At 44.9% G+C, this 11,157-nt stretch overlaps 2 protein-coding genes across 3 annotated transcripts in view; one reads left to right on the forward strand and one right to left on the reverse strand.

Moving 5' to 3' along the window:
- The window catches only part of Mcm3ap (minichromosome maintenance complex component 3 associated protein), a 49,866-nt gene extending 46,980 nt beyond the window's left edge, over nt 1–2,886 (forward strand). Inside the window, exon 29 of one of the 2 annotated variants that reach the window (XM_057751924.1) lies at nt 1,779–2,886. In XM_057751924.1, the coding sequence (XP_057607907.1) occupies nt 1,779–1,937 (159 nt within the window). In that variant the 3' untranslated portion in view covers nt 1,938–2,886. The remainder of the gene's footprint in view (nt 1–1,778) is intronic. The other variant, XM_057751925.1, reaches the window with a different exon arrangement.
- Nucleotides 2,887–5,119: 2,233 nt separating this feature from the next.
- On the reverse strand, nt 5,120–11,035 carry LOC130862355 (ribose-phosphate pyrophosphokinase 1-like). The gene is made up of 2 exons (XM_057751926.1): nt 10,933–11,035; nt 5,120–7,164 (listed from the first exon to the last, which is right to left on the reverse strand). The coding sequence occupies exon 2, from the start codon at nt 7,028–7,030 to the stop codon at nt 6,074–6,076; it is 957 nt and encodes a 318-aa protein (XP_057607909.1). The 5' UTR covers nt 7,031–7,164; nt 10,933–11,035; the 3' UTR covers nt 5,120–6,073.
- Between the last annotated feature and the right edge of the window lie 122 nt (nt 11,036–11,157).

Here is an 11,157-nt window from a genome sequence, read left to right on the forward strand (position 1 = left end):
TTAAAGGCAGGAGGATCAGAAGTTCAGGGTCATCCTTGGCCACAGAGCTCACTGAAGGAAAGAACAGAGCAAACCCATACATACTTGTGCCGATGTGCATTAAACAGAGTAACTATGGCATTGTCTTAGCTGCTTTTTACAGCTGCTAAGACACCATGGCCAAAAGTAACTTGAGGAGGAAAGGGCTTGTTTCACTCCACATGATGGTTCATCAGCAGGGGCAGTCAGGGAAGGAACCTTGAAGTGGAACTAGTTTCGATTCTGTGTGTGAATCTGTCACCAGCTTGTTCCTCCTGGTTTGTTCAGCTTGCTTGCTTATAGCACCCAGGACTACCAGCCCAGGGATGGCACCACCCACAGTGAGCTGGAGCCTCCCCCATCAATCATGAAAATGCGATGGAGGTGTTTTCTCAATTTGGAGGAGGTGCCTTCCTCCACAGTTGACTAGATTATGTTAAGGTGATGTAAAACTAGCCAGCATGATTGGCTGTTTGTCAGCTTGACACAGACACACCACTGTCCAACCAGGACCGCTCCTCTTTGATTTTTCTCCATCCAAGATCGCATGTTAATATGAATATCACAGTATAAAACATTTCAACTTTTAAAAGTCTCACAGTTTTAACAATTTAAACACTTTCCATGTGGTGGTGGTGCACGCCTTTAATCCCAGCACTCGGGAGGCAGAGGCAGGCAGAGAAACCTTGTCTTGAAAAAACCAAAACCAAACAAACCAAAAACATTTAAATATTTTTTTAAAGTTCTATCTTTAAAACATCCAAAGACTCCCTAAAATATTCATAATCTCTGTAAAATAGCCAAAGTTTCTGTAAATATCCAGTCTCTTTAAAATTCCAAAGTCTCTTTGAAAGTTAAAAGTCTCTCAACTATGGGTACTTGTAAAATAAGAAATGAGTTACATATATTCTTATTCCAAGAAGGAAGAATAAGGGCACAGTCATAATCGTCAGGTGAACTCAGAGTCCGGCAGTGTAAAGCTTAGCGTCAGACTGTGGTACTCACTCACGATCTTCTGGGCTCCGAGGAAATGCTTGGGCAGCTGTGTGTGCTACACACAGCTTGTCTGCTAGGCTCAGGCTGGCTCCATCCACAGCTGCTGTTTTCCCTGGTGGTCGTCTCCACTGCAGCTGGTCTGCTCCGTCACCAGTAACTTCTTTCTCTTGGGCTCTCGTCGGGGACTCTAACCCTTTCACATGGTACCAAGCCTTTTCTCACCAGGACCTGTTTAATCCTGGGCTTCTACTGTGGCTGAGAGCACCAGCAGCCTGGCCTGGCCTGGCCTTCACTGTGCCAAGTCTCAGCTGCTCTTCATGATCCTTTCATACTTTCAAAACCAGTACGTGCTGGGAGAGTCTTACACTGCCAGGTTCAGCTCCCTCTGGACCACAGCTTCTGTGTGCTGAGCCTGAGTAAACACTTCACAGATTTCACCTCAGTGATGCTGGTCTCTTCTTAATCACAGCTGGCTCTTCAGTCTGAGCTGGCAGCATCCATTGTCCCAGCAAAGCGAAGCTTCACTATATCATACAAACAACTGTGGTATTAGATGTATGTATAGTCAACAAATATCCCAAGCTGGGAGCCTGATTAAGCAATTTCAGTCCATAGAATAGTGTATGTGTCGTAGATGAAGCTGGAAAAATATAGGATATCAAGGGAGGATTCTGTTGAGTCCAAGAGACTCCAAATGATGTAACATGAATCAGGTGTAATGCCTTCACAGATGACTACTTTTGGCTTCTTTCTTATTCAACTAGAATGAAGGGGCAGGAGAGCAATTGCAGTTCTCAGAGATATCAGACATGTCACTAACTGGAAGGCTGAAGCACCTGGAAAGGCTGATTCGAAGTTCAAGGGAAGAAGACGTTGCCTCTGAGCTCCACCTGTCTGCGCTGCTGGACATGGTGGACATTTGAACAGTCTGACATGCGAGGTGTTGTTTTCTTTGTAATGGTTTTGTTTTCAACCAAATTATGCTATGCTCAGATGCTTGGTGTCCTGTCAGAAATGAGATTATCAATTATGCAAATAAACTATTTGAGTCATCTGAGATCCTTCTTAGTTTTTGAATAAAAGGCGGTATGATGTCTTTAATAGTATTTGTGCTGTAACCTTAGACTGGCACTCCCCAGAGAATCCTCTGAGGAAGTTTTTATAAGTGTCTGGTTTTCTGTACATATACATTTTGAGAATTTCATGTATAAGTAGCTGAATTTACATCATTTCAGCCCCTCCCCCCACTCTGGAATTCCTGATGCATTCTACTTTAATGGTTGATGTGTGTGTATATATATATGTGTGCATATATATATATATGTGCATACAATCTACTGAGTCTGTATAATGTTGCTGATATGTGTATGTGTTTAGGGCTGACCATTTGGAATTGGAGAACCTATTACAGGTCTCCTCCCTGATGAACCTGATCCTCCCTGCTTGTACTGTTTGAGTAGATTAATTCTCTTAGGAAAGTCTCTGACCCTGGTGTGCTAGATATCAGAAATGCAGGGACAAGGTCAACTCTGCTCATCAGGAGAGCCAGCAGACCTATGCATACATACATACATACATGAATACATACTTACACGTATACATACATGCTGTTGTGGTTTGAAAGAAAATGGCCCCCAAAGGGAGTGGCACTCTTTGGAGGTGTGGCTTTATAGGAGTAGGTATGGCCTTGTTGGAAGGAGTGTGTCACTGTAGGGGTGGTCTTTGAGGTCTCTATATGTTCAAGTAATGCCCAGTGTCCTAGATTACTTCCTGTTACCTGAGAGTAACGATGTAGAATTTTCAGTTCCTTCTCCAGCACCATGTCTGCTTGCACACCACCATGTCCTGACATGATAATAAATCTCTAAACCGAAAGCTATAGTGGTATGTTATTTGTTTTAATAAATAAAGCCTGCCTGAAGATTAGAGGGCAAAGCAGCCATACTAGTCAGCCATACATGCCAGGCAATGGTGACATACACTTTTAATCCCAGGACTTGGGAGACAGAGGCAGACGGATTTCTGAGAGTTTAAGGCCATCCTGAGCTACACAAGATTGAGTCTGTCTAAAGGAAAAACAGCTCACACAAAGGTGATCCTGGCACAAGAATCGCATGCTTTTAATCCCAGTACTAGGAAGGTGGAGACAAGAGCGATATGGTTAGGTGGAGAGAGGAATATACAGGGGAAGAGACAGGAACTCGTGGAGACGGGATCTTGCCCCTTCAGTCTGAAGATTTGCAAAAGGTCTCTAGTGGCTGGCTGTTTTGCTTTTCTGATCTTCAGGTTGAACCCCAATATCTGTTTTTATTATGCTACAGAAAGCTAGCCCCATTTTTCTTTACAAGAGTTGCCATGGCTATGGTGTCTCTTCACCACAGTAGAACCCCTAAAATACATACATACAAACACATATACGTACATCATGGAAGATGTGTATGGGTACATACATATTTAATGTAACTAAATGGTTTTGAGAGTGTATCATACACGAGAGAGCATGATGAAAGCCCAGAGGCACTAGTTGTTTGTGTGGCCAAATGAAAGGAACAGGCCAGCAGGCTCAGAATATATTCAGAGGGCCATGGGAGCCAGGCGGTGGTGGTGCATGCTTTAATCCCAGCACTCAGGAGGCAGAGGCAGGTGGATCTCCCGAGTCCAGCCTGGTCAACAGTGAGTTCCCAGGAAGCCAGAGCTGTTACATTGAGAAACCCTGTCTTTAAAAAACAAAACAAACAAGAAGCATGTGGAAGGGATAGCTTGGCAGTTAAGAACACTGTGAGAGGAGTTTTTTTTTTTTTTTTTTAAAGGAACAGTTCTGGCAGAAGACTGGTTTTTGGTTTCCAGCACCACATGGTGCTTACAACCATCAGGAACTCCAGTTCCAGGAGATCTGACATCCTCTGTTGACCCCTGCAGGTACCATGCATATGGTGCACTACATGGGTACAAAACACCCATTCACGTAAATAAGTAAAATGGCATTTTGCAAGGAAAGGAAGAACGTATTAATAAACTTGATGTTCGCCTTTTTAAAACTGTGCACTAAGCATTTCCAGATTATCATCCTACAGTCCCTAATATTGCATTCAAGAAGAGTATGTAGCATCTCTGGTTCTCTTAAAGCTCTGATACAGCTGATGACCCTGCCACCACACCTGGTAATTGTTTCGTTCACTGAGCACAAAAGCACTAGGAAGAAAGCCTATCTCATCATCAAAACCATCAGCAAGTCTCTCTCTTCCCCAAGCAAACACTACATCTTTAGGCTTTAAAACATGTTTATGTATCTTAATGGAAACTTTACATTTTGTCTGTACGTGTGGACAAGTGTGTGCTATAGTGTATATGTGAAGGTCAAGTCGTCCCTGACTTCCATGTAAGTGTGGTAGCACATCATAGGACAATTTTCAGGGTCAGTTCTCTCCTTCCACCATATGAGATCTGGGAATTGAACTCCTATCATCAGACTTGGAGACAAGCACCTTTACCCACTGAGCCATCTGGCAGGCACAACTATATCTGTGTGTCTGCACGTGTGTGCACGCACTCGTGGATGTGAAGGGCTCAGAGGACAACTTATAGGGGCCAGCTCTCACCTTCCATCCTTGTTGAGGCAGGGGCTCTCATCTGTGGGGCTGTACCATATAACCCAGCCAATTCTTCATTTTATGTCTATGAGTGTTTTGTCTGCATGTATGCCCATGTACCATGTGCATTATCTAGTGCCAATAGAGGCTAGAAGAGGGTGTGGGGTCCCCTGGAACTGGAGTTATATATGGTTACAAGCCACCATAGGGTGTTGGTACTCATACCCAGGTTCTCTGGAAAAGCCAGTAGTGCTCTTAACCTCTCCAGTCCCTTCCAGGAAGTTCTTCTCTGCATCTCCAATCTCCTGATAGGGGTGCCAGGATTACAGATACACACCACTGCTTCCTGCCTCATGTGGGTTTTAGGGATCATACTCATGTTGTAATTTTGTGTGTTAAGTGCTTTTACCTGCTGAGCCATCTCACCAGGTTTTCCCGCCTCAGTGAGACACTGTTTATTAATAAAGACTTGCCGTTATTTTTTAAACATTTATTTATGGTGTGTTACATTTCTATTGCTATAATATGGCACCATGACACAGGCAACTTATTTTTTTCTGCATACATTAACAGATATTAAGTTCTCAACAAGAGACTATAACACCAAATTGGTTAGCAGAAATCTGTTCAATTGAAAGACCAAATGGATCCAAGGAAGATGAAAATTAAATAATCAAAAGGCACTAAGACACCACCTCAAACCTACCGCCACAGTGGTAATAGGCTAAGGAAGACTGCACTACAGCAAGTTAGCTAATGAGAAAGTTAGCAGCTACATAGCAAGAAGCAAGTCTCTTACAGAGGATTATGGTACAAGTACAATGATCACCGAGTCCAAGATATTTTTGGCTAGGAAAAGGTCAAGATGGCTGAAGGTAAAGCCAAAAGGAAAGGAACCGGTGTAGAGAATTCAAGCTATAGAGTTAAACAGATGGCAATGGATCAGGCTTCTTCCTCCCAAAGGTTAATTACTGCATTGAGTTACCTGCCCCCGCCTAACAGGGTGCTCAACTACTGGAACTATGTTTAAGGATGCTCAGGGCTCTTGCTATAGTTTAGCACAAACCTCTGAAAATGTATCACATATGGGCTGACTTTGTTGCTAGTCATTCTGAATGAAGAAAAACCCCAAAGCATTCCCGAGCAATGGAGTATGAGCTCTGTCAATTATGTCTTATGGACCTTGTGGAATATTCTCAATAGTCTATACATCTTTCAGCAGCTGACCTCTAGTTAAAGCTGCAAGGCTCACAAAATAAACAAGCAAGTCAGGATGAAACAACACAAGCAGGACATCCTAGCAGTTAACCACATTCTGTCCTTTTCCAATTTAGGCTACATTCTAATGCATCTAATGTGGGATGTAAAAATCTACACTGGAGCAAGCTGGGTCTTCTGCTGAAATCAAATACCAAGAAACATGAGGGATGGGGTTGGTTTATTTTCAAAAAGCTTCAGAAGTTATTCTGTTATAAAGGAACATGGCTGAACAGGTAGGAGACAGACTCGCCATTGTGGGTTCTTCTGATGGCTTCTGCAAGGATCATGGAGATGTCAATCACCTGTATTTTGGAGCAGTGTTTCATCTTATCCTCCTGAGGTATGGTATTGGTGACTACCACTGCTTCAAAGCATGCGTTGTTGATACGGGAAATGGCTGGGCCAGAAAAGATTCCATGAGTCAGGATAGCATAAACTCTGGTAGCTCCAGCTGAGAGAAGTTTGTCAGCGGCATGACAGATTGTACCACAAGTGTCAGCCATGTCATCCACAAGAATAGCCACCCGATCCTTCACATCTCCTACTAGCACCATGCGGTCCACTTCATTGGCCTTCTTCCGTTCCTTGTGAATCAAGGCAAAATCCACATTCAGTCGGTCTGCAATGGAGGTCACTCTCTTGGCTCCACCAGCATCAGGTGAGACAATAGTACAGTTTTTCCACTCAGATATATTCTCTCGTATCCACTTTAAGACAGCTGGCTCTGCATATAAATTGTCCACTGGGATATCAAAAAAGCCCTGAATTTGAGATGCATGTAGATCCATGGTGATAATATGATCCGCTCCTGCGACAGATAGCATATTTGCAACAAGCTTAGCTGAGATGGGAGCCCGGCTCTTATCCTTTTTATCCTGGCGGGCATAAGGGAAACATGGGATGACCGCAGTAACCCGGCTGGCTGAAGCAATCTTGCAAGCATTAATCATGATCAGAAGCTCCATTAGATTGTCGTTTATCTCACCACACCCACTCTGAACGATGTAGACATCCTCTCCACGTACACTTTCTCCAATCTCCACGCAGGTCTCCTGATTGCTGAATTTCTTAGTCACCACCTTGCCTAGCTCCAGGCCCAGGCGGTCAGCAATTTTCTGGGATAAGTCCTGGTGGGAGCTCCCGCTGAAGATTTTGATATTTGGCATTTTGGGCAACTACACGGACGCGCTCTTTGCTTAGTGGTTACTGCCGCTGCGGAGACTGGATACGAAGTCAGCCGGTAGCCTGAACACCTATCGCACCGCGTTCCTACTCCGCCATCTTACATCGACACAGGCAACTTATAAAAGAAATCATTTGGAGTGTTTAGAGGGATGGAATTCACGAGATCATAGCAGGAAACATAGCAGTAAGCGGTAAGTTTATACATCACCTCCAGTGTTACACCTCCTCCAAAACGCCACACTTCCTAATTCTTCCCAGTTCTATCAACAGGGGACCAATTATTTAAATGCACATCAGGGGAAACATTGTTTTCTCCTTCCATTTGTATTTTGAATTTGGCTAAGGTTTTTATCATCCACTTAGACCATGCAACCCAATATGGACAAGTTCAACAGAACCACCATATACAGGCTGCCTGTGCATGCTTCAGCATTGCCAGGACATAAATTTCATTTCATTCAAAAGGCTTTTATGGTTGGTGGTAAGCAGTCTGATCTGTTGAGCCATCCTGTAGGCTCCTTAATGTCACTCTTTCACCTTGGTTTAATCATGACACTGTTTTACTACAATAAAAGATTTAGGCCTTATATCTACCCTATAGCATACATACATATATTTTCTTTATTATTTGCTACCATGAACAGTTTAATGTTGGCTAAATTCAAAGATCAGTATAGCTATATGTTTACTGTTAGCTGCTGAATCCATACTGATTTATGGCTTTATATCATTTTGGTACAATTTTGGCTTTCCCTGCCTTGTTTTCTCTGGTTTTCTGAGCTCTTGTCGCTACTTCACCCCAAACTCTCAGTCCATCGAACACAGCCATATTTATAAGGTACAGTTCTAGTTCCTCTTCCGCTTGAAGATGCCCTCTGGGAACGCTGTCTCTCTGTAATGCCTTCAACACTTCCTGGGTTTCGAATAATACCTTTCTCTTCCCTGGTCCGTTTTCTCAGTTTATGAAACTCATGCTCTAGTAGCCTTCTAAGCTTTTACATCTAAATGTTTTTATTTCTATCTTTATATTTGATTCAACATTTCAGTGAGAATAACATTTTAGATGATAAATCATTACCTTGTATCCTTGTCTGTTGTTATTATTGTGTGTGTTGTGTATGACGTTTGGGGCATGAATGGCACAGAGTGTGCATGGAGGTCGGAGGACAGCTTTGTGTATCTGATTCTCTCCTCTATCCAAGCTTGCACATCAAGGGCCGTTACCCACTGAGCCATCTTGCAGGCCCTTTCTTGAAATTGTTACGGTCACTTCTGGGGGGGTGGGGTGGGTAGGCTTGGTGAAATCAGTGTGAGGGGTGAGTATGATCAAAATATAGTGTATACACTTCATAAATTAAAATTTAAAATATTGTATTATACCACTTCTGCCCATGCTATTCTCAAATTTCTCAGCTCCCTGCCCTTTATTAGTTTTTTTTCTAATTTGTACTACTATCAAATCCATTCTAAACATACTAGCTTAAAAGTGAGGCATCTCCTGAGCAGCTCGTCCTTCACATTCCTCGTGTCCTTTAGTCAGATAACGGCTGAGGTGCAGACGTCAGGTGCCACACTGGGCTCCACACCCACACACGCAGAGGGGCTCCTGCACTGTTTTCTTCTGCTCATGCGAACCATGGAGCACTGAGTCAGTGAGCACGGTCAGCCTGTGGATGGGCTACTCTAGCTTTCTCTTAGATCCCATCCAATGCTTGTAGGGCTTTCTTCTTTCCGTGTGTGTGTGTGTGTGCATGTGTGTGTGTGTGCATGTGCTCACGTGGGTAAAAATGGGGTCTTCCCTGAGAGTTTTGTTTCTGCCCCTCTAGCACTGGGTTTACTGACCTGTGCCACTCTGCTTGGCTTTCATATGAACGCGAGGGATCCAAATTCCACTGCTTGGGAGCCAAGCACTTTACTGACTGCGCTATCTTTTGTTTTTGTTTTTCGAGACAGGGTTTCTCTGTAGCTTTGGAGCCTGTCCTGGAACTAGCTCTTGTAGACCAGGCTGGCCTCGAATTCACAAAGCTCTGCCTGCCTCTGCCTCCCGAGTGCTGGGCTTAAAGACGTGTGCAACTACCGCCTGGCCTTTTGGCCTATCTTATAACCCTTGGGCTCCAGGATCTTTGCCAGCCACCAAAGCTCGCCCAGTCTTCATATGGCTAAGGAGGTAACTTGGATATTGCCTTCCTTGTCACGGGAAGCTCACTCTATGCCTAGCTGTCCAGGTCCCAAACTTGAGAGTCTTTTGCATTTAGTTTATAGAATAAGATAAAAGTGGTACAAGCTGAGAGAAACATTTCTCTAGACATTTATCTGTGTAAATTTGCAGACGGACTTGATGTTTTCTTTCTTAGATATTTAAAAGTTTGACATTTTATTTATAAGATGCCTAGTCCAGCAGTGCACTGCCTACATGTCTCGTGCCTGAAGTCAGAAGAGGGCATCAGGAGTTATAGATGGTTGTCAGCTGCCATGTGGGTGCTAGAAACCAATTCCAGGTCCTCTTCAAGAGCAGCAAGCACTGTTAACCACTGGACTCTCCAGGCCCCACACCAACCGCCTGTGGCAAGGCTGTCATTATGATGCCATTATGATCTGTGTCTTTACAAGTTTCTAAGTTGGGCTAGGATGAGGTTAGTGCTCCTGACTAGCCATCTAAAACTCCAAGATTCCATCGTGGGAAGGTGTGTGGGTGTTCTTTCTCTCTAACGTCTTCCTCTGACTTGTGGTACACGGCTCTTCAAGTTTCACAAGGGCAGCGGTTGGAGGGCTGGGTGCGCGAGGCTATCTGGTTTGGGTAGCTGTGACTATCTGGTTTGGGTAGCTGTAACAAGGTTTGCACTCTGTAGGGCAGATGAAGCCTTAATGAGCAGCGGTGGGTTCTTGGCGCTCTATCTTCAGTTCTCTGGTTGTCCCTGCACGCCAGCAATGCTTCTCAATCGCCTCCATTTCTACATTGTTCTGTAAGACCCCAACTCAAAAAGCCTGTCTGCAACTGCTTTAAGCATATGCCCTAGGTGGATGATAATCAGCAATGGAAAAGTACAAAACTTGCAAAACAGCCCTGACTGCCACTTGTACCCTGACCACAGTACCCTGCACCACCAGCTTGCTACGAAACACCTAGTGCCCATGATAGGGCTTGGGGACTTTCCAGGACAGGGTTTGGGGTTTTTATGGTATTTCTGGGAAATAGAAGGAACAAACAGCTATGGCCTAGAACTGATCCAATATGCTAATATAAAATATTATATCCAATCATTCTGTATTTCATACCCATTATGCTAATGTTGTGGTTTTTGCCTATAAAAACTTGCTGGAATTGCTGTTCGAGGTTGCTCTGCCTCTTCGGAGACTAGAGACATCCGGTCACGTGATCGTTAATAAACCCTCTTGCTTCTTGCATCTGCTGGACTGGTTAACTGAGTGGCGGGCTTCTCCCCCTTGGGCCTGCACTCAGTGGGTGAGGGTTTTTCAGTTACTTACTGTTAGTTTCTGCCTTACACCACAGGCTTTCCCGCTTTCCTCCCTATGTTCAAACATAATCAAAGCCTTCCCCTCCCCCACCTTTAGCTGTTGCGATCCCAAGCCCCAGTATCCTGAGTTCTGTGGCTAAGAAGGTGGACCTCCCCCCGCTGCTGGCAGCTAGGAAGTCAAGGCTGCCTTGCCAGCCTTTGACCATGCCTTTCACCTAGTCCCTATCAGAAGCTGTGCCTAGTTTCCAAGAACGTGGCCCTGGCCCTCTTCCCAACCACGTCATCACAGTTTACTCCGTAGACTCAAAACCCCTGCCCCATGGTGGTCCCATCCTCTGTCGTGGCGCCTTGGCTGCCTGCGTGGCCCCTGTTGACCACCGATCAACGCTAGTTTATTCCGCTCTCACCTCAGGCCCTTCTAGCCTCCTTGGTGGTTCTCCTGAAGCTCCCGAGGCTTCCGCGGCCTCTTTCCAGCAAGTTCCCCTCAACGCCACTCAAGGCCACGCCCTTCCCATAGGGCCCGCCTCCCACGTTCTCCCCGTCCCCTCGGGCCCCGCCTCCTGGAAGCCTGGCGGCGTGGGGCGGCCGGCGCTCAACCACTGCGGTTGCGGTGCGGCTGTCGTGCTCACCTT

Source organism: Chionomys nivalis, chromosome 19, assembly GCF_950005125.1.
Source record: "Chionomys nivalis chromosome 19, mChiNiv1.1, whole genome shotgun sequence".
NCBI lineage: Eukaryota > Metazoa > Chordata > Mammalia > Rodentia > Cricetidae > Chionomys > Chionomys nivalis.